Source organism: Geotrypetes seraphini, chromosome 7 (assembly GCF_902459505.1).
Source record: "Geotrypetes seraphini chromosome 7, aGeoSer1.1, whole genome shotgun sequence".
NCBI lineage: Eukaryota > Metazoa > Chordata > Amphibia > Gymnophiona > Dermophiidae > Geotrypetes > Geotrypetes seraphini.
In genome coordinates, this window is record NC_047090.1 from 97767227 (window position 1) to 97794143 (window position 26917).

The 26917-nt window shown below is 42.2% G+C and overlaps 1 protein-coding gene across 13 annotated transcripts in view; it reads left to right on the forward strand.

Moving 5' to 3' along the window:
- GPHN (gephyrin) overlaps nucleotides 1-26917 on the forward strand; it is a 798948-nt gene that overhangs the window by 181445 nt on the left and 590586 nt on the right. For all 13 annotated transcript variants that reach the window (XM_033950742.1, XM_033950736.1, XM_033950737.1 and 10 more), the window contains exon 3: nucleotides 14893-14950. In XM_033950742.1, coding sequence (XP_033806633.1) covers nucleotides 14893-14950 — 58 coding nt within the window. The remainder of the gene's footprint in view (nucleotides 1-14892; nucleotides 14951-26917) is intronic.

Consider the following 26917-nt stretch of genomic DNA (forward strand, 5'->3'; position numbering starts at 1 on the left):
TGTGAATCACACCTCCATAGGTGCTATAGGTTGCTTAACGCCACTTCGGGCATTAGCCATGTCCACAGTGGAGTTAGGTGGCTTAAAGTGTCTATAGAGGTGCAATTCTGGTAATGAATTTTAAGGTGCCAGTAGGTGCCTTGAAACTCAGTTAAAAACATTGTTACCGGTGCTTAAAAAAACGGCGCCATTTAGAGAATCCAGGCTTAAGTAATTTACTCAGAATAATAGAGAATGTAAAACAAATGATAAAATCAAGATCAAGATTCAAGATTATTTATTTTTGATATACTGTCTATAAAAATACATATCTAGATGATGTACATTATAAAAAAAATTATAAAAACAATTAAAGGAGGCAAATAAAAAACGGTAGTTTATCAAATGTTAAAATTATTGGACAAATTTAAATTAACATACATGAGACGAAAGGATAGTAGGGGAGAACATAAGAACATAAGAAATGCCTTCACCGGATCAGACCGAAGTCCATCTTGTCCGGCGATCCGCGCACGCGGTGGCCCATTTAAGTACACCTTTTGGGAAACCCGGATTTCCCGTATCCCTCAATATGGTTTTCAAGAAGATGTGCATCCAACTTGCGCTTGAAACCCAGAACAGTAGTCTCCGCCACAACCTCCTCTGGGAGAGGGAGAGGTTGTTTAAAATACATCGAAGTAAAATTAATAAAAAAGGACGGTAAATGGGGAGTGGTAAAAACAATAAGAGGGGATCACTTAAGAAGAAGTGTTAGATATTTCAAAACTACATATGAATCAGGAAGTTAAAAAGTGGAGGCTGATGCTAGAGAGTGAAAGCATCTGTAAAGAGGAAAGTTTTAAGTTTAGTTTTAAATTTTTCGAGGGAGTTCTCTAATTGAATGTCGAGTGGAAGGGCATTCCACAAAGAGGGAGCGGTAACTGAGAAGATGGATTTGCAAGTGGTGTCATGTAGAATTATATCAATGAAAGGAGACATGATAGTCTCCTGCCTAAAGATAATATACCTATTGCTTGTCTCCTCCATTTCCTCTACTGTATGAGTGCGAAGACAGTATAGTGGTACCTTGGATTACGAGCATAATCTGTTCCAGGAGCATGCTCGTAATCCAAAATGCTCGTTTATCAAAGCGAGTTTCCCCATAGGAAATAATGGAAACTCGCTTTGATACGTTCCCATCCCCCCCCGGGCCAGGGCGCTGCTCCCCCCCCGCTCGCAAAGTCCCCCCCCGGCGTGATCCGGCACCCCCTGTGAGAACAGGCACCCCCCGCCCGACCAACTTTAACTCACCCCCCCGTCTGGCACCGGCACGAGAACCGCTCCCCCCGCTCGCAAAGGCCCCCCCCGCTCGAATTGGCACTCCCCCGTGAGAACAGGAACCCCCCACCCGACCAACTTTAACTCACCCACCCCCTTTGGCACCGGCACACAGCCCACAAGAGCCGGTGCCGGTGCCGCTTGAAGATCTTCTTCCCAGTCTCTGCCGGCTTTGAGCATGCATCTGCGCATGCTCAAGCCCTTCTAATTCTCCCTCTCGCCGAGATTCTCAGCGAGAGGGAGAATTAGAAGGGCTTGAGCATGCGCAGATGCATGCTCAAAGCCGGCAGACACTGGGAAGAAGATCTTCAAGCGGCACCGGCACTTGTGGGCTGCGTGCCGGTGCCAAAGGGGGGGTGAGTTAAAGTTGGTCGGGCGGGGGGTTCCTGTTCTCACGGGGGGGGAGGGGGGTGCCGATTTGAGTGGGAGGGGGCCCTTTGCGAGCAGGGGGGAGCGATGCCGGTTATCGGGGGGTGCTCGCAAATCGAGTCAACACTCGGTTTGTGAGACACGTTTTGCGAGAATATTTTGCTCGTCTTGCAAAACACTCGCAAACCGGGTTACTCGCAAACCGAGGTTTGACTGTACTGTTCTATTCAGGTTACCTGTGACAGATCTTAGCTTTTAGAAATCACCTAATACTGACTAGAAGTTCCTTGTTGAGACCAGGACTTCATTGTGGCTTGTTTCATTTTTTTAAAATATATATATTTTGAATTTTTTTTAATTTATTTATCATTTTATATATTGATACATATACATTACTTGTATAAGAAAATAAAGAGAGAACATCACAAAAGTTTTTTAAAAGGAAAAAAATATATCTGGATACTATCCGTTTAATAATTAAACCAAATTTTGCTCTTAATTAGTCCACATTCTGGAGGAGAAACAATTCACATTTATGAGAGATATTTATAATGGATTAATATCGAAAACCATATTTGTAGAGTACATCTTCTTCTTACATTACTATGGGATTGATCCTACATTCCCTTCAGAGATATTTGAAGTTGTTATTCCCTTTCCTTCAAGAAAGAATTGTAATTGTGAGGGCTCAAAAAATATATATGAATGTTGGTCCAGAAGAATCTTACATTTGCAAGGATATCTCAATTGGTATTTGGCCCCCAGCTGTATTACAAACTGTTTCAGTTCAAGGAACCTCTTCCGTCTGGTCTGAGTTGCTTTTGAGACGTCTGGAAACATACTGATCTTACTGTCCAGAAAGGTCACTTCTTTCTGCCTGAAAAACAGTCTAAGAAGTGCCTCTTTGTCTTGTTGAAAGACAAACGCCACCACAAGAGTAGTACGACAGATTACTTCATCCACTGAAGTTTCAAGGACTTCTGTTAAATTCAAAGGATTAGGAAGTTCAGGAGAAACTTCTGGACCTAAAGTTTTCTGTTTTGATACTGGCAAGTAATATATTCTATGTAAAGGAGGTAGTCCGGCATCAGGATATTTAAATATTTCTTTTAAGAATTTATAAAACATTTCCTTAGGAGGTGTTGTTAACACCTTAGGAAAATTAAGAATTCTTAAATTCAACATTTTCATATAATTTTCAAATTTTCCATTTTCCTAGTATAGAGTAGTCTATCCTGTAGTATAACAGTCTGAGAAGCTTGTAAACTTTGAAATTTCTGATCCAAATTTTGAACCTTTCCTTCCTGATCCTTCAATTCCTCCTGTAATTTGTCCAATCTCCTTTCTTGAAGAGTCACCTGAGGTAGGGTTCCTGCACATAGTTTGTACAAAGAGTTTAACGCCGTCCAAATAGACTCTAAAGTTATTTCAGCGGGTCTTACCAAAGGAAGGACTGTTGAAGCTTGTCCTTCACTCGCTGAAATCTCAGCCACCTCCTCCGATGTAGTTATTCCTGCCGAGAGCACTTGAGGGTTAGGCAAGCCCTCCAGCTCCATCGGCGACGCCATCCGTCCCTGTGGAACCACCTCTATTCCCCAGTCTCGCGGCTGCAGAGGAGATGGAGGTCCCGCGGGGCTGAACGAGACTTCGCTCCCGAGAGCCGAAATCTCTCTCCGATTCGGCTCAGCCGGCACACCCTGTGGCGAAGATGTAAAGAAGCGGGTTATTCCCTCCTGCCTCATTGAGGCGGATCCCGGCTGCTGGGCTGAAGCAACCGCTCTGCCTCGTCTTTTCGGCATGTCGGCAACAGAGTAAACCTGATAGAGGTAGGAAATTTGTGTTTCGCAGGAGAGCACAACTCAGCGTCCTCTCTACAACGCGGCCATCTTGTTTCTCCAGGGACCATATATTTTGAATTTTTATTGAAATTTAAATTTGACATGATGAAATGAACATATCATTAAGAAAACAACAAGGTACAAAATATTCCAAAGAAAAGAAATATACAGGAAATACCTTCCAATTATCACCTTCTTATTTAGTCCACAAAGTGAGGGAGTGCTAAAATAAAACGGATTTAATTTTCATATGATTACTATTAAGGAAAGAAAAAAAACGGTGCCTATTGTGGATCCTTCTTAATTATTTCGAAGTACTCTGTTGAACATTGTGATCTCTGTGCTTCTTCACCCTGCTACATCCTTGATTTTCACTTAAGCTAACACTGATGAGGATAGATAGCTTGCTTCTTATGCTTCAGTGGTGGGGAACTTCAGGCTTAGGCGGCCATCAGGTTTAGTAATGCCACTTCCACCTATTGGTTGACATTTAATTGTTGATAATCTATCACATATCTAAGACATGAGTTATGTAATTTCAGAGGTACATCTATAAAATCATTATTTGATAATTTCTATACAAAAGTTAAAACAAGTGAAGACAGCACCCGGGTAGGAGCTTAGGCAAGATGGCATCTTGAAGTCTCCGCAGTAACGCCGTTGTGCTAATAACTGCAATATGGTGAAAAGGAAGTCAAAGACCCGGGTTTTTCCATCTGAGCCTGGGGAATTTACCTGGCCCGATGAATCGTTTTGTGGAGCATGGATCCTTGGCAGTACCGGAGGAAAATGCTTCGGCAGGAGGAAGGATCCAAACGGAGGATTGCCAGACCTCATTCGAAGCTATCAGCTTCTCTCCACAGCGTTTCCAGAAACAAACTTAGACAATTGATTGGGTTCAAAAAACACATATCTTACACCCTGAAATATAATTAAACATTTACAGGGGTATCTTAGGAAAACTTAGCACCCAACTGTAGTACTTGAGGATGTAACAATAAAAATTGTCGTCTCTTCTTTTGGGTAACCCTAGCTACATCAGGGTACATGCTAATTTTTTTATTTAAAAATAAAACTTCTGATATTTGAAAAATGATTTCAGTAGCCATTCCCTGTCAGAGTCCAATGCCAGTTGAATTAACAGTGTTGCTGGAACAACTGCCTCAACTTCTGATCTTTCAAGGAAATTTGTTAAGTCCAGACTGTCTACTGATAGACCTTGCTGGGCTGGTGAACTTTTCTTCTTTCCTGAGGGGATATAGTATATTTTTGAGATCGGTGGGTATGAGGTTTCTGGAACTTTTAACACTTCACATAGATATCTCTTAAACATGTCAATTGCTGGTATATATATCATTTTAGGAAAGTTTATTATCCTTAAATTATGTCGTCTGACAATATTTTCCATAGTCTCTAATTTATAGTGGATATTCCCGCTGTCTTTAATCCAAGTATGTCCTTGGGCCTCTACTATTTCTTTAGTTCAATAATTTTTATTGAATATTGAAAAAGTTACAAAAAGCAGCAACTACTATTTCTAAACAATTATTTTGTTCACTGACTTTATTCTCCAGGACTTTAATTTTTCCTTTTATTTCAGTCAAATCAGTCAGTATTTCTTTACATTGGGAAGAAATTTGTTGTATTTGGTTACCCAATGTCTGTTGTAACGCTCCTATCGCATCCCAAATAGTGTCCAAATTTACTACAGCCGGTTTTGTTAACAAAGCTAATGGGGCTTGCGAACCTGAAGGTTCTCTACTCACAAAATCCATATTTGAAGGAATAGCAGATAGATCCTCTTTCCCATCTACCTCCGATGTTGAGCCATTCCTTTCCGATGCAAAGGATGGTGACAGAGGCTCTGCTGAGGCCATGGAATCCTTCTGTCAGCCACTACCACCAAGCAGAGACACCTTGCTCTTGCTCCTCGGTGCCTGGTCTGGTGACAAGTGCAATTGCTGCTGCGTTGGAGGGCTTCGAACTACTGGAGAGAAGCTGATAGCTTCAAATGAGGTCTGGCAATCCTCCGTTTGGATCCTTCCTCCTGCCGAAGCATTTTCCTCCGGTACTGCCAAGGATCCACGCTCCACAAAACGATTCATCGGGCCAGGTAAATTCCCCAGGCTCAGATGGAAAAACCCGGGTCTTTGACTTCCTTTTCACCATATTGCAGTTATTAGCACAACGGCGTTACTGCGGAGACTTCAAGATGCCATCTTGCCTAAGCTCCTACCCGGGTGCTGTCTTCGCTTGTTTTAACTTTTGTATAGAAATTATCAAATAATGATTTTATAGATGTACCTCTGAAATTACATAACTCATGTCTTAGATATGTGATAGATTATCAACAATTAAATGTCAACCAATAGGTGGAAGTGGCATTACTAAACCTGATGGCCGCCTAAGCCTGAAGTTCCCCACCACTGAAGCATAAGAAGCAAGCTATCTATCCTCATCAGTGTTAGCTTAAGTGAAAATCAAGGATGTAGCAGGGTGAAGAAGCACAGAGATCACAATTATGATATCTAAGCACAGAAAGGTGGACTTAAAGGGATATATACTGGAGGTATTGTTGGTCCACAGGAGAAAAATAATATGGCATCTGACTACTGAGCTAAAGATGGGATGTAAAATGTGGCTGAGGTAGAGCAGAGCAAGGAGCATGGAAGACTTCTGATGTCAAGGGAAAAGCTAAAACCTTGGTTTATGTGTACAAAGCTGACTTTCCTGAATTGAAAACTGTGGATGGCAATCTGGGCAAGCATGTAGAATAAACAGAGATAGAAGTGATAGAACAGGATGAAAATGGTGTAGGGAATTAAAAAAAATAGCTTCAAAGAGATTGAACTGGTTAATTTGCAAAATGGACAAACTGGAAGACCTGGGAAATAGGTTTAGGCACAAAAACAGAATTCTTGGATTGCTGGACATAGAAGGATACAGTAAGAACATGAAGATTGTAATCAGAACCTGCAAAGAGATATCGTATGTGGAAAATGCAGAACAGGAGGGTGAAGCTATTAAGCTGAACAGAGCTCATATAGCCCTTAAATTTGGAAGGGTAAATACCCCTTGAGACATTATTATATGTGTTCATAGCTTATTTTCAGGGGAAAAATATTGACTAAACCAAAGGTCATGCAGCAGATAGACTGGGGGAGCCACCAGCAGCAGAGAAGATAATTTTAATGTGTTGCTACAAAATTGCATAATTCCAGTATAAAATGTGAATGGCTCTCTTCCCCTTTGGCAAAACATTGTCAGTAGCAGGAGAGGAAGCTATGAAGAAATTGAAGGTGTGCCTAGGAGGAACAGAAATTCTGGATGACTAGAGCAACAGAGAAATTTCAGTGTGTGACTAAAGGAGGAAGATGGACTCCAGCTTGATAACTAAACTGTTTTTTGATGGTTTTCAAGAAGAGATGACACTTTAGAAGTAGTTTGTGGAATTATGAGATGTGTAAATGGTTGTTTTCTGAGTATGGGATATGAGGGAAGGGAGCTAAGTAAGTTTGTGAATATTGTGTAAACTGGAAGGGAAAGACGCAAGTAAAGCATGAATGAGATTGAGGAAAGGTACAGGATGGGGCATGGTAGGTTACTAATTCTTAAAGTATATAGTGAATTAATCGGTCCATTGAAGTTTGAAGGAAGGGGAGGGATAGGGAAAGGAAGGACAGTAAGGGTTGAAGGATTTAGGGTGAAAAGAGAAGGTATTGAGAGTAGGAAGAAGAGGTGGGAAAAGTGAGTTTATGGCTACAATGATGCATATAAGCCAAAGCTACTATGGGAAAGTCTTCTTTCAAACAGTGCCTTACTGGGTATTATGCAAATAGTGAGAATAGGGGATGTAATTGTTGATATTAGAGATTTTCAACCCAATACGCAGCCCGCGGTAGTAAGTGGATTCTGAGCCACTTATATTTGCAGACTGAACTGACCCCAGATATTCAATATCAGAGCTTGCATGGCACTTGAATATTTGGGTATCAGCATTTACCCGGAAGTTAAGTTTAGTGCATACACCCCTCCTTTACTAACATATAGCGCGGGTTTTAGTGCCAGCAGTAGCAGTAACTGCTCTGACGCTCATAGAATTCCTATGAGCATCGGAGCAGTTACCGCAGCTGCCGGCGTTAAAACCTGCGCTATGCTTTAGTAACGGAGGAGGACAGTTAGGTGATATTCAACAGCACTAACTGGTTAAGTGTTGTTGAATATTGTGTGCTGGGTTGCTGAGCCTGTTCTGCCTTGTTAAGTTCTTTGAATATCAAACATTTGTATTTTCTTTGTTATTTTCTTTATGTAATGTATGTATTTATATTGATTGTATTTAAAGAAAAAACTTGTAACACTTTAGGTCCCCTTTTAGGGGAGGACGTTAGTATAAAAAGTGTGAAATAAATCATTAAAAGTGAGTTTAATATTTCATTGTTGAATGCATTAATAATGACTAAGCTTTTAGCTCATGAAAGGAAAAAAAAAAAAGTCTCCCTGCATGAACGTTTTTATTGTTGAAAGCAAGACAGCAGATGATCTTAGCTTGTTATTAACAGGTGGAACATAAAGTAATTCATATAAACATTCTGGATTCTCTGAACACAGTGTCTTTTCAAGCAAATATGCCTAGTAAATATTTATATCTATACTATGAAGAGAGCCAAGGCAGTCCTTCAAGGAGACTGCATTTCTGATTCTTTTCAACTCCTATGAAAACAAACCTGCAGTCTTCTGCAATACTACATCATAAACAACGTTTTGGGAATCTTCAGACATTATTACCTAGGTTTTAAAAATAGTCCAACCCACCTTTTGTTTCTTTTGACCCAAATCAGTTGTGAGTGACCTTTGGCAAACACACACTCTCCAGCTGACAAGCAAATTGCATCTCCTTTGCTTACACCCAGGCTAGGTTGACTCTTGGGGGTGATATCGAGGCTCACAATGTCAGATCCATGGTGGTATTGGTTGTCCACTTGAGATCAGGCTCCATAGAGGAGAACTGCAAAGCTGTGGCATGGACTTCTGTTCACACATTCACATCTCACTACTGCCTAGAGCAGAATTCCCGACGTGACAGCTAGGTTGGTCAGACAGTCCTGCAGAATTTGTTGGGTGCCCCCTAGTCCCATGTTTTATTCTGTTCCAGTCTGCACCTCCACACTAGTAGTTTTATTTCTCAGTCTAATTTCTAAACAGGTCTTACATACTCTCCCACCTCCCCGTAGAGTTTAAGAAGATATTAAAAACCCATTTGTTTCTGCAGGCTTTTCCTTCTGTGTGAGCAATCTGTTACTGGTAACATCTGTAAATTGTTATGATTGTGAATGGCAGACAGTATTGACATCAGATTTTATTATATATTTTTTTCTTAGATTTTTTTGTGTTTTTATGATTTTTTTATTGAATTATGTATGTTTTTGAATTGTAAGTGGGGTAAAAGCTTTGAAATAAATAAAAGGAAAACGTGGCTATTAATATTCAAAACCCTTGAAGAATTGTAGTGCTGTGACCATAAACTTTGGTTGTTATTGTAGTGCAAGCAGTATGAGCTACTCCGAGTGATGGAACACTGACTTTTTGATTTTGGCTTGAGTAAAAACTGGTGGTGGTTTGTGAAATAAAAAAGATTTGGGGAAAAAATCAATTTGCACATAGAAATGCTTTCCTATTAAACTATTTATTGGTATTGCAAATACTAACATGGCAATGATCCCTTCTAACTGCAAGAACAACATTAAAGGCTCCTTTTACTAAGCCGCGTTAAGGCTTTAACGCGCGGAATAGTGCTCGCTACATTGCCGCGCGTGCGCTAGACCTTAATGCCAGCATTGAGCTGGCATTAGTTTTAGAAGCGTAGCATGCGGTAATTTCCTGCGTACGCTAAAAACGCTAGCGCACCTTAGTAAAAGGAGCCCTAAGTTGCCTGTTTTTTAAACTTGCTGTATGGTGCTGGAAATGAACCAGTCCTGCCTGAACTTCTGCAGTCTGTTATATCAGTAATAGTTTAGGAGACAGGGCCTTTTCCCTAAAATACTGTATATTAAAATATTGCACTTAAAACATGTTAATAACCAGAAACAATGTGCAGTAACTGCAAAGCCTCTGTGTTAATTCTTATATATGAAGGACAATTCTTAACAAGGTGCTCAAGGGTTCACACGCCTTTGTGCATGTAAATTTACTAAACATTAGCACTTATGAACATGCAAATGTAAGGGGTTGTGGGTGGAGGATGAGTAAAATATGGGCAGTTTCATGCATAGTAGTTTTATAGAATATTACATACTATGCTATCATCTATAGCTGAAATAACTGCAAGCACCTAAATCTAAGGCACACTGATGCCGTTATAGAATAGACTGTCACCACATGGCATTGCAACGCTTAAAAGAAGATGCCCACTTAAGGGGAATTGCCCCATTAATGCAGAGATAATACTGTTATCATCTGTTAAGAGGATAATCCTGTAAGAAGGTACCAACATGCATAAATGACCAGAATACAAGCATTTCGATGGCTGCGATGGTTAAGATGGGCTAGAGTGAACTTTGATGGAGACTCCAGTAGATGGAACCTAAGCACACTACCGGGCAAGGCTCTGGGTTTCTAGCCCAGAAATATCTAAGAAAAAGGACCATCTAAATTAAATAACTAATTTATGAAGCATATATGGTTGAGCAGACTGGATGGACCACTCGGGTCTTTATCTGTCATCATTTACTATGTTATGTTACTATGTATATATGTATGCATATGTTCATAAATGCCAATATTCCAGCTACATGCTAATCTATAAAATTTTGTTTAAATGTGATGTGTGCAACTTGAAGGTGGGTGTACAAATGGGCAGGGTCTGGATGCAAAGTTACATGCATAAATTATAAAATGCTCTAATTTTCACACATTTTTAACAACCAAGGTAAGAGCATTCACACCATACCTGCGCCTGATATGAGTGGTCATGCATAAATTATATATGTATATTCTACGTGTTAAGCAACTAGAACTCAAGCCACCAGCAAAAAAAAATCTAAGAAATACTATAATACTTTAAATAAAAATGGAAATAAAATCAATTTCTGGTGGACATTACGTGTAAACTTCATACGCCACACCTGTGTATGCCCATGCTTTGCCTACCACATGTCCAATAGTTTGTCTAGAACAGTATATGGTATGGCATAGTATGTGTATAGTATTAATTAGGCCTATTTTTAATAGTAACTCTCAAGAAACCAGAAACTACATTTATCTGGCTTCTATCAATCCCCATGGATGCCAGTTACCCAAGAGTCTACTGTACCTATTTTTGTTATAGAATATACTCCAACAGGACACCCATTTATAGAATTGCCTTCTGTGTGTTCTGCCAATAAGAACAAAAAGAATTGCCGTTGCTGGGTCAGACCAGTGGTCCATCCTGCCCAGGAGTCCGCTCACGCAGCAGCCCCTAGGTCAAGACCAGTGTTCCAAATGAGTCCAGTCTCACCAGTTTAGCATGAACTTGTCCAACTTTGTCTTGAAACCCTGGAGGGTGTTTTCCCCTATAACAGACTCCGGAAGAGCGTTCCAGTTTTCTACCACTCTCTGGGTTAAGAAGAATTTCCTTACGTTTGTATGGAATCTATCCCCTTTCAACTTTAGAGAGTGTCCTCTCGTTCTCCCTACCTTGGAGAGGGTGAACAGTCTGTCTTTCTCTACTAAGTCTATTCCCTTCAGTATTTTGAATTTTTCAATCATGTCCCCTCGCAGTCTCCTCTTGTCAAGGGAGAAGAGGCCCAGCTTCTCCAATCTCTCACTGTACGGCAACTCCGCCATCCCCTTAACCATTTTAGTCATGCTTCTCTGGACCCTTTCGAGTAGTATTGTATCCTTCTTCATGTACGGTGACCAGTGCTGGACGCAGTACTCCAGGTGAGGGTGCACCATGGCCCGGTACAGCAGCATGATAACCTTTGCTGATCTGTTCGCGATCCCCTTCTTGATCATTCCTAGCATTCAGTTCGCCCTTTTCGCCACCGCAGCGCATTGTGTAGATGGCTTCATGGACTTGTCGATCAAAACTCCCAAGTCCCTTTCCTGGGAGGTCTCTCCAAGTACCGCCCCGGACATCTTGTATTCGTGCATGAGATTTTTGTTCCCGACATGCATCACTTTGCACTTATCCACATTGAACCTCATTTGCCATGTTGATGCCCATTTCTTGAACTTGATTGTCACGTTGCAGATCTTCGCAATCCCCCTGTGTCTTCACTACTCTGAATAACTTTGTATTGTTTGCAAATTTAATCACCTCACTCATCGTACCAATGTCCAGGTCATTTATAAAGATGTTGAAGAGCACAGGTCCAAGTACCAAGCCCTGCGGCACCCCGCTGGTGACGCTCTTCCAGTCTGAGAATTGTCCATTTACCCCCACTCTCTGTTTCCTATGCTTCAGCCAGTTTTTAATCCACGTGAGTATTTCACCCTCGATTCCATGGTATGCAATTTTCCGGAGTCGTCGTTCATGTGGAACTTTGTCGAACGCCTTCTGAAAGTCCAGATATACAATGTCGACCAGGTCGCCCTTGTCTATCTACCTGTTTACTCTTGAAGTGCAAGTTCATCAGGCAAGATCTGCCTTTAATGAAACCGTGCTGGCTGGTCCTCATCAGATCGTGTCCGTCAAGGTGATCAATGATGCGGTCCTTTATCAGCGCCTCCACCATCTTTCCCGGTACTGAGGTCAGACTTACCAGTCTGTAGTTTCCCGGATCTCCCCTCGAACCTTTTTTGAAGATCGGTGTAACGTTCACCACCTTCCATTCTTCCGAAATCTTTCCCGATTTGATCGACAGATTGGCTATTAGCTGAAGCAGTTCAGCTATAGTCCCTTTCAGTTCCTTGATGACCCAAGGATGGATGCCATCCGGTCCCGGGGATTTATCGCTCTTAAGCCTATCAGTCTGACTGCATACCTCTTCTAGACTGACCGTCAACCCTGTCAGTTTCCCGTCTTCGTTTCCAGCATATAGCCTGATGGGTTCCGGTATGCTGTGTATATCCTCTTCGGTAAATACATTCGCAAAAAATGTGTTCAATTTGTCGGCAATTTCTTTGTCCTACTTTAGCACTCCCTTTATTCCACAGTCATCCTACATCCCCACTGCTTCCTTCGCGGGTCGTTTCCCCTTAATATACCGAAAGAACGGCTTGAAGTTTTTTGCCTTCTTGGCTATTTTTTCCTCGTAGTCTCTTTTGGCCCCTTTTACCGCCTTATGGCACCTGCATTGATGTTGTTTGTGCTTATTCCAGTTTTCATCTATTTTTGACCTTTTCCATTCCTTAAATGAAGTTTTCTTGTCTCTGATCGCTTCCTTCACCTCTACAGTGAGCCACACTGGTTCTTTGTTCTTTTTCTTCTTGGATCCTTTGTTGATATGCGGTATATATAGATTTTGTGCCTCGGTGACTGTGTCCTTAAAAAGGGACCAAGCTTGCTCTAGCGTTTTTACAATTCTTATCCTTTTCTTAATCTTCTTCCCCACCATGAGTCTCATCTCTTCGTAATTCCCTTTTCAGAAGTTCAGTGCCATGGAAGTCATTTTAGACCGATGTTTCTCATCTGCATCCAGGTTGAAGTGGATCATATTGTGATCGCTGCTTCCCAGCGTCCCTTCTACTTCTACAGACAAGATTAAACACAACTACAAGGGAGGCAACGCAATTATCATGGGTGACCTTCAACTATCCGGGGATAGCCTGGAACCTAGGCACCTCTGGCTGTGCTAGGGAGACCAAGTTCCTTGATACTGTAGGCGATTGCTTCCTGGAACAACTCATCAAGAAAAAGAGGAAATGCAATTCTAGACTTAATTCTAAATGGACTGCGAGGACCGGCACAAGGTGTAGAAACACCTTGTGCCGGTCCTCGCAGTCCATTTAGAATTAAGTCTAGAATTGCATTTCCTCCTTTTCTTGAGTTGTTCCAGGAAGCAATCGCCTACAGTATCAAGGAACTTGGTCTCCCTAGCGCAGCCAGAGGTGCCTAGGTGCCTGCTATATTCTCAGTATACCTTGCACTTACCTTGTACACTAATTACCACATTAAACTCCTCATTCTATAACTAGGCACCTTAATTTAAGTGCCAATTGCATGCTTAAATTTATAGAATACTAGCATTTAAGTGGGTTAATACTAACAATCAATGCTATTTGTATAAATGATATGTGCAACTCATTTAGAACTATGTTAAGTAAATAGCGCTCAAACAGCACCAAAAAAAGCTGCATGAAGTGCTATTCTATAAAGGGCACTCCGAGTTCGGCACTGTTCATTGAATAGCGCTTAGAGCCGATATTCTCATTAACTTAGGGCATGAGAATTTACATCAAATGAAACCTGGTGAAAATCCAGCACATAATTTGGGAGTAGATCCCCGGTATTCTGTAAGTCTTTAGTGAACAAGTTTCAAGTTTATTAGGATTTTATATACCGCCTATCAAGGTTATCTAAGCGGTTTTTTACAATCAGGTACTCAAGCATTTTCCCTCTCTGTCCCGGTGGGCTCACAATCTATCTAACGTACCTGGGGCTATGGAGGATTAAGTGACTTGCCCAGGGTCACAAGGAGCAGTGTGGGGTTTGAACCCACAACCCCAGGGTGCTGAAGCTGTAGATCCAACCACTGCGCCACACACTCCTCACTGCGCCAACACTCTTGACCTCCCCATACCATTTCCATGGCCTCGTGCTCCTTTGAGTTGGGATATTTATTGAATAGCACTTAGCGAGATGTGCGCATAAATCCAAATTGTTGACCATTAACATCAGTAATTGATTTTAAGCGCCCAATTATTGGTGCTGATTGGCTCATTAGCCAGTTTGGTTACACGTGCGTCTCAGTATAGTTCATAGTTTTGCACACGGAAATGTGTGTGCCATTTATAGAATCCAGGGGATAGTATGTAAATGCAAGAGGGAGGCATTGACAGAGGAGGAGCATAGGCGGGGAATGAGCAGGAACGACATACACGCACAGCTTGAAGAATACTGTAAGCCAGGTGCTAAATACAATCAGTGCTGTGTCCTGCCCATCAGGTAAAGTGGTACAGAATTTTTTTAATAAACATAAAATAATTTACAGGCATTTAGGCGCACACATCAACACCTGCTACTGATAAGGTGTAAGTGGTTGCACCTAAATGTTAATGCTTCTTTATACTAGTATTCTGGAACAGAATTTAGGCATTGCATGTAGGTGCCTAAATTGTGGTGTCAGTTTTAGAATTGCCACTTAATTGCTTAAATAAAATTGAAGACTGATCAGGTTTGTTTATCAAATATCCTTTAGTTACTGTTTTTTTCCCAATGTTGCAGGTTGGGTGGGACTATATCTGCATATAAAATAGTACCAGATGAAGTAGAAGAAATCAAGGTACAGTATGATGTCTCTTTGCACTATAAAATAAAGGTAAAAAAGTTTACAAATTGCTCTAAACATTCTCTAGTAACATTAAAAAAATAAGTTTGCTATCATCTCTAAATTATCAAACAGAATAATTTCATAACGGCTGCTTCCTTCTGTGGCAGGAATGTATATGTAATAGTAGGGTTCAAAGGAAAATTATGTGTTTGTGTTTCCTTTGAAATTGCCCTGCAGAAAGTACTTTCATATATCTTCATCTACTATTAAATACACAATTTTCCTGATTTATTTTGCATGTAAATGCACATATTTAAAAAGTATTCGCATAAGTGTCAACCCCTCCCCATTCCTACCCAAGGGAATGCCTCCATTCAGATCAGAAAACCTTAAGTGCATTCAGGCTGTATGCACAAATTTATATGCATATACTCTAGGCAGTTGTATAATATAGTAAAAGTCTATTTCTACATATAAAGCATTGTTTTAACTGTTAATACTAAAGAGCTAACCTATGTGATAAAATGAAGTCCATTCAGTATCATTCTAGAGACTGACAAAAAGTTAAAACATGTTTTACCTTGTTTATAAAATAGATTACAATTTCAGAAACTGTTGATCCAATATAAATACAGTGCTTATTATATGGAATTAAGGGGTCCTTTTATCAAGCCGCGCTAGCGGGGTTAGCGCGTCGGACATTTCATCACGCGCTAACTCCCGCGGCCGGCTAAAAAACTAACGCCTGCTCAATGCAGGCATTAGCGGCTAGCGCGGCAGGTGGTATAACGTGCGGTATTATATGCGTTAAACTCCTATCGCAGCTTGATAAAAGGACCTCTAAGTTAATCTATGAATGGTGATTCTTTTCTGCAATTTATTGTTTGTTATTTTGTAGTGTAAAAACTGAACAGTTGTTTTGATTTTGAAGTTGCAAATCATTTTTGAAGATTTGGTACTATTATTAATAGGTTTCTGAGTCACATTCATATAGACGGCATGGGCATTGCAAAAATATTTCAGCTAATCAATATTTATTTGGGGCTGCTAACCCATGGATTACTTGGAACCACCTATTTCACTCGTTTTCCCCTAGCCCTTTGATAGATCTGAAAATTATTTCAGAGAATTACTATTGATGAAGATGGAAGATAAGAAGCTTTCTCTAAAGTTTAATCTATTACTACCATTTATCTGGCTTACTAACACAAAATATTTGCTCTTGTTGCTTCCCTATGCCAAGCTATAAGAAATGCATGTTTCCTATGCTATTACCCAATTTTCTGTACAAGTAATATATCTTGTAGTGATTTAGTATATATATAATTCTATATTTTAAAAAAAGTCATGCATGCTAGTTAAGAATTATTAATTTTTTTCACTCAGAGAACGTGTTGCCAGAGGATGTGGTAAGAGTAGTTAACATAGCTGGTTTTAAAAATGGTTTGGGCAAGTTCCTGGAGAAAAAGTCCATAGTCTGCTATTGAGACAGACATGGGGAAGCCACTGCTTGCCCTTGATTGGTAGCATGGAATGTTGCTACTATTTGGGTTTTTGCAAGGTACTTGTGACCTGGATTGGCCACCGTGAAGACAAGCTACTGGCTAGATAGACCATTGATTTGACCTAGGAAGGCTATCCTTACATTCAGGGCCAGATTCTATATTTGGCGCCTAAAAAAAATCAGCGTGACTAGTGTGCCACTAAGCTCAATTTTATAAAAGTTATGCGCACCTTATATAATCATGCTTAGAGCCACCTAAGCACCACTAAGCATCATAACTTTTAGGCGCAACCATTTATGCCAGGTTTTCCTTGGCATAAATGCCTGCACCAAAGTTGTGTGCATATCTGCATGCATAACTTTAAAAAAGAATGCCCATTATCTGCCCCTTAACCACACTCACTTTTAGATACTTGCACTGGACTGGACGCATAACACTTTGTGCTATGTGCCTACCAACTTATGCACTTAACTTTCAAATAACTCCAATTAATGTCAATTAAGAATTATTAAATGCTAATTATCTGTACCAATTAGGCTTATTAATCAATTAAGTTCAGCATGTACATCAACTACAAGCATTGATATATACGCACAACTTTACGCACCATATACAGAATTTTGGGGTTAGTGAATTATCTAAAACACTGTGATCTTCCTAAGCTTCAGGAGTAAGAACAGAATTTAGAGCAGGAAATTTCAGACCAAGAGGTGCTACTTGGCTATAACATCACTTAAAGTAGGCAGAGCACCCAGTCTTGATGGGTGTTTCAGCCATGATTTATAAAAGGTATAGAGCCATATTAGCACTTAAATTAGCTCAGATGTTCAAAGCTATACTACAGTTCCCTGAATCCATGTCCACACCAGGTATCGCCCTCATTTTGAAACCAGGCAAAAGAATGTAGGAATGTGTGTATCATATAGACCCATTTCTTTTATTAATCTCGATGCAAAGATACCTGTGAAGATATTAGTAGCCAATCAGGCTTTATTCTATGGAGACAACATTGGAAGATTATTAAATTAGCAATAGAGAGCAAGGCAGAATAGGGTAACATTTCTGTTCTTTTGTATTTTATTTTACAGTATATTTATAAGTTTTAATTACAAACACTGAGAGTACTGTGAGTACAAAATGGCTATAAATTAACTTGAATATGAAATATACAAAAGAAAACAATATTCTAACAAAAATAAGGGAATAGCTTTAAGTTCACCCGGTCATTCGCGGTCGGCAGTGTTCCCTCGGTCATTCGCGGTCGGCAGTTCGCAGTCCTGGTCATTCACGGTATTTTCCAACCATGAACCACCGACCAGGAGAGGCAGCTTTGACACGCAGCTCCTGATTGGTAAGGCCTGACTTTAGTGCAGAAAGAGGCAGTCAGAGCATACAGCGAGTGATTTCCTTCACTTGCCAGCAATCCGGCTGCTCTCTCCTGCCTCTCCCGCTGCCCTCTCCAGTCTCCCCCATGAAAAACCGTAATTGCGGTTTTTCAAGAAAGAAAAGCACATTGCAAACACAAATTAGGAGGTATGAAAAGAAAACAGGACAAGCTATGTTTCTTTTAACCTGCAAAATAACACTCAAATAGTACATCCCAAACAATGGGGTCAGATATACTCACAGCCTTTTTTCTTTTACTAATAAAGGTCATTAATAGAGATGACTCAAAGGTGAAGGGGAGGAATATGTAGAAACTGATAAAGAAAATGCCAAATTGCTTAACAAATATTTTTGTTCTGTGTTTACGGCTGAAGCGCTGGGACCGCAGAAGACAAATGTGAATAAGGATGGAGGAGTAATAGACCTGATCGATTTTCGGAGGGTTGTGTTCGTAAGGAGCTAGCTAAAATAAAGGTAGACAAAGCGATGGGGCTGGATAGTGTACATCTGAGGGTGCTGAAGGAACTTAGTGAAGTTCTGGTAGCTCCACTGACTGACCTTTTCAACGAGTCTCTAGAGTCGGGAGTGGTACCGGAGGACTGGAGAAGGGCGAATGTGGTCCCTCTCCACAAAAGTGGAAGTAAGGAAGAAGTAAGGAATTACAGGCCAGTAAGTCTGACTCCTGTGGTAAGCAAATTGATGGACCAGAGGCAACATGGATTTACTAGAGGTAGGTCTTGTCAGACAAATCTGATCAATTTCTTTGACTGGGTGACCAGAGAATTTGATAGAGGATGTGCGCTAGATGTGGTGCATTTAATTTTTAGCAAAGGCTTTGACAGTGTTCCACACAGACGTGCCCTCGGGATGGGTCCCAAAGTGATGGGCTAAGTCAAGAACTAGTGGAGTGGAAGGTGACAGTGGATAGTGATTGCTCTGAGGAAAGGGTGTGCCTCAAGGTTCTATTCATTTTTATTAACGATATTGCTGAAGGGTTGTTGGGTAAGATTTGCTTCTTTGCGGATGATACCAAAATCTGTAATAAAGTAGACAATCTGGATGTTGTGAATAACATAATGAAAGACCTGGCAAAGCTTGAAGAATGGTCTGAAATTTGGTTTAAAATTTAATGCTAAGAAATGCAAGGTTATGCATTTGGGCTGCAAAAACCCGAAGGAGCGGTACAGTTTAGGGAGTGAAGAACTTATGTGCTCGACAGAAGAGCGGGACTTGGGTGTAATTGTATGTGATGATCTTAAGGTGACCAAACAGGTTGAAAAGGTGATGGTGAAAGCTGGAACGATGCTAGATTGCATAGGGAGAGATATGGCCAGTAGGAAAAAGGAGGTATTGATGCCCCTGCATAAGACTTTAGTGAGACCTCATTTATAATATTGTGTACAATTCTGGAGGCCGCACCTTCAAAAAGATATAAAAAGGATGGAATCAGTCCAGAGGAAAGCTATTAAAATGGTATGTTGTCTTCATTATAAGGTGTATGGGGACAGACTTAAAGATCTCAGTCTGTATACTTTGGAGGAAATGCTGAGTCAAGTCTCTTTAATTTGAAAGGAAACTGCAATGAGAGGGCAAAGGATGAAGTTAGGTGATAGGCTTAGGAGTAATCTAAGGAAATACTTTTTTATAGAAAGGGTGGTAGATGCATGGAACAGTCTCCCGGAAGAGGTGGTGGAGACAGAGACTGTGTCTGAATTCAAGAGGGCCTCGGATAGGCACGTGGGATCTTTCAGAGAGAGAAAGAGATAATGGTTACTGCGGATGGGCAGATTAGATGGGCCATTTGGCCTTTATCTGCCATCATGTTTCTATGACTAATAAAACCCCATACTTAACAAACTGAAATTATCAATAATATTTGCAAAGAAACTTTATTTAAAAAAAAAAAAAATGGACACCCAATTGCAATACCCTAAGTTTAAAGACGAGAACTTCCTACTGCATTTGCCTAGCCCCATACTAACAATTCAAGAAAGGACTTCTAGGGAGTCCAAAGTGTAGGAAGAACAAAAGTATCAAACATAGTAGCAGTTGAAGATTCCAGTAAAATAGAAACATCCAAAGACAGTTGGTTGGTTTGTTTATTTGAAGGATTTATATTGCACTCTAACATAAGTTTCTTGGAGGATTACAGCATTACATACATGTGGGGAATGTGTAGCGTAGTGGTTAGAGCTACAGCCTCAGCACCCTGAGGGTGTGGGTTTAAATCCAATGCTGCGCCTTTTGACCCTGGGTAAGCCACTTAATCCTCTATTGCCCCAGGCATATTAGACAGAGTGTGAGCCCACCAGGACAGATAGGGAAAAATGCTTACCAGAATGTAAACTGAACTGCCAGGTTTGCTCTTAGGTGTGTAAAGTGTACATGAATGATGGCACATGACGCAAAATGTAAAAAAAAAAAAATGTTTTAATTTTATTTATTTCCATAACAACCATCAAAAGATTATTTGCGTCATCGGGGGATCTTCACAGATGCCAAAAGCTGGCATTTCTGACAAAGAAATCCCAACTCTTTAATTATCGTTCACCAATATATAACTTACATGACCAGTATGACATCATTACTTGTCAGCCAATCAGCTAACAGAAGCTGTTCTTAGGTTTGAACAAAGAAATTCCTTTTGACATCGAAATAAATTTTCACAAATCATATTTTTGTTTACATTAATTTCTGAATATGCATAAAACCATTATAACATACCAAATACCCTTTTTGTCATTCTCAAAACCTAAATCAAACCATTGTTAAAGCCAGCCTGCTGATAAGTTCGTGTCCCTGTCAGCACAGAAGAAGGAGGAGGCCTACTACCCCTCCCTCCTGTGCTGGAGGTCAAACTAGCTGACCTTTCCTGTTCTGCTCTCAAAATCTGGTACAGTGTTTTTGGCTCTATTTCCAGATGTTGTTCTCAGGATTTCTCCTTAAAGTTTCTTGCATCTTATATATATGTACAAGTACAAATCATTTTCTCACATATCATTCATACCACATATCACACACATAATCACTCATGGGATCCCATCACACACCCAACACGGTATATTGCATTCATAAGATACATATACCGTATTTTCGCGGATATAACGCGCGCGTTATACGTGATTTTACGTACCGCGCATACCCCTCGCGCGTTATATGCCTGAGCGCGGTATAGAAAAGTTTTTAAACATAGTTCCCACCCCGCCCGACGCCCGATTCACCCCCCCAGCAGGACCGCTCGCACCCCCACCCCGAACGACCGCTCGCACGCGCTCCCACCCGCACCCGCATCCACGATCGGAGCAAGAGGGAGCCCAAGCCCTCTTGCCCGGCCGACTCCCCGACGTCCGATACATCCCCCCCCCGGCAGGACCACTCGCACCCTCACCCCGAAGGACCGCCGACTCCCCAACAATATCGGGCCAGGAGGGAGCCCAAACCCTCCTGGCCACGGCGACCCCCTAACCCCACCCCGCACTACATTACGGGCAGGAGGGATCCCAGGCCCTCCTGCCCTCGACGCAAACCCCCTCCCCCCAACGACCGCCCCCCCCCCAAGAACCTCCGCCCGTCCCCCAGCCGACCCGCGACCCCCCTGGCCGACCCCCACGACACCCCCACCCGCCTTCCCCGTACCTTTGTGTAGTTGGGCCAGAAGGGAGCCCAAACCCTCCTGGCCACGGCGACCCCCTAACCCCACCCCGCACTACATTACGGGCAGGAGGGATCCCAGGCCCTCCTGCCCTCGACGCAAACCCCCCATCCCCCCCAGCCCACCCGCGACCCCCCTGGCCGACCCCCACGACCCCCCCACCCCCCTTCCCCGTACCTTTGGAAGTTGGCCGGACAGACGGGAGCCAAACCCGCCTGTCCGGCAGGCAGCCAACGAAGGAATGAGGCCGGATTGGCCCATCCGTCCTAAAGCTCCGCCTACTGGTGGGGCCTAAGGCGCGTGGGCCAATCAGAATAGGCCCTGGAGCCTTAGGTCCCACCTGGGGGCGCGGCCTGAGGCACATGGGCCAAACCCGACCATGTGCCTCAGGCCGCGCCCCCAGGTGGGACCTAAGGCTCCAGGGCCTATTCTGATTGGCCCACGCGCCTTAGGCCCCACCAGTAGGCGGAGCTTTAGGACGGATGGGCCAATCCGGCCTCATTCCTTCGTTGGCTGCCTGCCGGACAGGCGGGTTTGGCTCCCGTCTGTCCGGCCAACTTCCAAAGGTACGGGGAAGGGGGGTGGGGGGGTCGTGGGGGTCGGCCAGGGGGGTCGCGGGTCGGCTGGGGGGGAGGGGGGTTTGCGTCGAGGGCAGGAGGGCCTGGGATCCCTCCTGCCCGTAATGTAGTGCGGGGTGGGGTTAGGGGGTCGCCGTGGCCAGGAGGGTTTGGGCTCCCTTCTGGCCCAACTACACAAAGGTACGGGGAAGGCGGGTGGGCGTGTCGTGGGGGTCGGCCAGGGGGGTCGCGGGTCGGCTGGGGGACGGGCGGAGGTTCTTGGGGGGGGGCGGTCGTTGGGGGGAGGGGGTTTGCGTCGAGGGCAGGAGGGCCTGGGATCCCTCCTGCCCGTAATGTAGTGCGGGGTGGGGTTAGGGGGTCGCCGTGGCCAGGAGGGTTTGGGCTCCCTCCTGGCCCGATATTGTTGGGGAGTCGGCGGTCCTTCGGGGTGAGGGTGCGAGTGGTCCTGCCGGGGGGGGGATGTATCGGACGTCGGGGGGGGCATCAGGCTTTCAGGATGGGGACAGACCTTCAAGGGGGGACAGGACTTCAAGGGAGGACAGTGCACGGAAAGTCAGGGGGGGTGAACGGAGAGTCGGGACAGCGCACGGAAAGTCAGGGCAGTGCACGGAAGTCAGGGGGGGTGAACGGAGAGTCGGGACAGCGCACGGAAAGTCAGGGCGGGCGAAAGGAGAGTCGGGCAGCATGCGCGTTATATGCCTGAGCGCGGTATAGAAAAGTTTTTGTACATATCATCGTGATTTCTGCGCGCTATACCCCTGTGCGCGTTTTACAATGGTGCGCGTTATATCCGCGAAAATACGGTAACTCTCTGTATTCAAAAATGTGAAACCCTATATCTTTCACATCTGGTATTAATTAGAGCCACGAGGCTCAAGGTGGGAAACGCAGAGAGAACAAAGACAGAAAACAAGATGGAGTCATTAAAACAAGATGGAGTTCTTAATACCTCTATTTATGCATATCTATCCCTGATTTCCATATGGTCCTGCTTCACCTAACACCTCATACAAATAGTGAATTCCCCTTTTCCTATGCTTTATATCAGTTTCCTGGTATTTTGTTTATTGTCCTGACTTTTTCAGTTTTAAATGTGTTTGCATGTATATAAGACCCTCTGATCAGGACTAAGAAGGTCTCTGTCACGCCCTGCTAACGCTTCTGCACCGTATGCGCCAAACCAGGCCTCTTCAAAACCATTTAGGCTATAAGTAGTATATAAATACTAACAATAAGGGATCCTTTTATCAAGCTGCGGTAGGGGATTTAATGCGCTTAATACCGCGCTTTAAACTGCCTGCCGCGTTAGCCGCTAATGCATGCATTGAGCAGGCGTTAGTTTTTTATCCGGCCGCGGGGGTTTGCGCATGATGAAATGTCCAACACGCTAACCCCGCTAGCACGGCTTGATAAAAGGACCCCTAAATAAATATATATGTGACATTGTAAAGTTTACATGGGTATAGGGTGCAGATTAGGGATACATACACAAAGGAGAAAGAGACAAGTTATATTTAAACATTTAGTACAACAGAAGCATATTAAAAATTTTGGTTTCTGGATCTTTGGTCCTGGTTTAAATCCTGGATTAGCAAGTTGGGTAAGCCTCTTTAAACAGATATGTTTTAAATAAGGATTTGAAAGTTTTAGGGTCAGTTGTTAGCCGTAGTTAATCAGGGAGTTGGTCTCACCAAAGGGGTCTTTTAAAGTAGAATATAGATTTTCTCTTTTCTTCAAGGTGGATTGTTTGGGTGGAAGTCAAGGTTTGTTTGTTTTGTATGTTTTTGAGGATTGTAGTGGCCCAGTAGGTTCCAAATCCAAATGTCCTGTTGTAACAGTTTGTTGAAATAGCTTTGCTATCAGCAAATAAGAATAACTTAGCCACAGGAAGGATAAGATTTTCTGCAACCTTCTGATGTTCATTAAACATATACTACGGAGTTGCTACATCTGATTTCAGAAAGCTAATCTGTCTTAAATTAATACTTCTAGTAACATTGTCTAAATTTTTTTAGAGCAGAAAAATCTTTAGTCAAAGTTAAATCTAGAGATTGAGTCAACCTTGTTTTAACCACCAGTATAGCAATCCACTCTTTTTGTTCTAGTACTTGCTGGTGAATTTCAGATATCTGTGGAGACAGTCTAGTTCCCAAGCCAACAATGGCCTCCTAAATAATTTCCAGGTACTTGAAGAAATCCCTTCTGATATATCTTGCTGAATAGCTGTAAATAAAGAGTCTGTCAAAGAAATGGCCTCAATATCGGGCTCTTGTTACTCCATACTCTCCAAAACCTCATGATTTAAAGTGCCGATATGAACTCATAGGATCCCTTTGATAGAAGGGAACCTTCTCTTCCTGTTTCAGTCAAACTGGAACATTCTGGATCAGCTGCTGCAGAAGTTTCCAACTTGATGCCTTCTCAAGGCAGGAGTGGAAGCAAACACACCTCTGGACTAAGGTGTCAGTGCCAAAGTCTAGCATTGGGTCCACTGATGCTGAAGCAACTGGCTATGATCCAATGACATTTCTGATCTTATCTGCCAATACTGATAAAGCATTTGAGATAGTAGAATAGATAATTATGTTGCAAGTATTGCAAACTTTAGTGGTAGGCCCCAATTTTATAACCTGGATTAAAGCAATGTATGTGAATCCACAAGCTTGATTATGGGTCAGTTGAGGCTTTCCAGAAAAATTCCAGTTATCCCCAGTATTATTCACTTGTCATTGAGCTCATGATGATAAGAATATAAAGTCACCCACATGTGAAAGGGGGGGGGGTGGTCGGCTCTTGGTGGTAAGAATACAGAGTCATCGGCATATGTTGGAGGAGGGAGCATAAGGTTTCCTTTTTTGGAGCCAATGCTATTTTTATGCTTCAGAACCCCCTGATCTCTCTCCTGGTACTGATGGAGGAAATAGCATCTATAGTAAGGTATCAAGTTATAAAATTAATCTTAGTAAGTCAGAGTTAAACTACATATCCTGCCCCAAAAGCTTAAGAATTGCATTTCTATTTAAATGGGAAAGTTATCAATGTGGGCTATCTTTAAGAGAAGCTATTTTGCCACTAACTCATTTTATTTTAGGCCATATCTCATTTTACGCAATTACATTACATTACATTAGTGATTTCTATTCCGCTTATACCTTGCGGTTCAAGGCAGATTACATAAAAGTTTTCAGAGATATCATAAAGTTTACAGGAATAGCATAAGTCGTGATCTTAAGATGATAAATGTTGGGTAGTAAGAATTACCAGAGAGTTGTCAATATATTAAGGTGGTAATTGTTGGGTAAATAGGGCATTTTAGCATTAGTAGAGTAGTTAGAGGCATAGTAGAGTATATTAAGGGAATAGGGTGGGTAGGTGGAGTTTGGGTAGGAACTGGTCGAGTTAGATAGGTTTTATGTATTTTTTGAAGAGTAGGGTTTTAGTTTCTTTCTTGAAGGTTTTGTAGTTTGTTGTCGATGATAACAGACTGGTGATTTGTCTGTCCACTTTAACTGCTTTCGTGGCTATTAGGTTGTCATATAGTTTTTTTCGTTTGACATTTTTGAATGGTGGGTGTGTGAAAAGTGAGTGGGTTCTCCTGTGCCTGGATGAGGAGGGGATTGAGTTAGTCGGTTATTCCAGTAGGATGGGCTTTCCCCATTAATAGCTTTGAATAGTAGGCAGTAGAATTTGAAGTGTACTCTTGCTTGTATTGGGAGCCAGTGTGAGTCATGGTATGCTTCTGTGATGTGGTCATATTTTTTCAATGAGTAGATGAGTCTTAGGGCTGTATTTTGTATAGTTTGTAATTGTTTTATCTTGGTCGTTTTACATGGAAGGTATAGTATGTTGCAGTAGTCTATTAGTCCAAGGGTAAGGGATTGTGCCAAAAGTAGGAATTGTTTCCTGTCGAAGAATTTTCGGATTTGTCTTAGATTTCTCATGGTCATGAATGATGGTTTTATTACTTTGTTGATTTGTGGTTGCATGGTACATCCTCTGTCAATTAGTACTCCCAGAAGTTTTAGTGTGGGTTGAACAGGGTATGAGATCGAGTTTATTATTAGATTTGTTAAGGTAGGAGTTTTATTGTTTTCTAGGAGGATGAAGTTTGTTTTGTTGGGGGTTAAATATTAATTTGTGCTCTGTCATCCATGTTGCTACTATTTCGAGTGTTCTGTGTATTGTTCTTGTCATGGTGGGTTCTGGGTGGTCGAAGGGGAGGAGAATAGTGATGTCATCTACATAGCTGTTTGAGGTTATGCCATGTTTGTCTAGGTGGAAGCTGAGGGAGGCTATGTACATATTAAACAATGTAGGTGATAGGGGTGATCCCTGGGGAACTCCGCAGGGGTTGAACCATGGTTCTGATTTTTCTTGCTTTGTTTTAACCCTGTAGGTTCTGGATTGTAGAAAGCCTTTGAACCATGAAAGTACCTTGTCTGAGATTCCAATGGAGTCTAGAGTTTGTATGAGAATATCGTGATCAACTAGGTCGAAGGCTGCAGAAAGAGTCTAGTTGTATGAGCAGGATTTTCTTGCCTGTACAGAGGTATTGTCTGGCAGTGTCCATTAATGTTTCTAGTAGGGTCTCTGTGCTGTGGTTGGCTCTGAAGCCAGACTGTGTGGGTTGGAGTAAGTTGTGCTTATCTAGGTATGAGGTTAAGCTTTTGGCTACGAGGCCTTCCATCAGCTTGACGTACAGTGAGATTGAAGCTATGGATCTGTAGTTAGACGGTTGGTCCGTTGCTCCTTTGGGGTCTTTTAATATCGGTGTTATGATGATTTCGCTGAGTTCTTGTGGGAAATGACCCTCTAATAGTAGAGATTGTAACCATTGTAGAAGCAGGGAATGAAATAA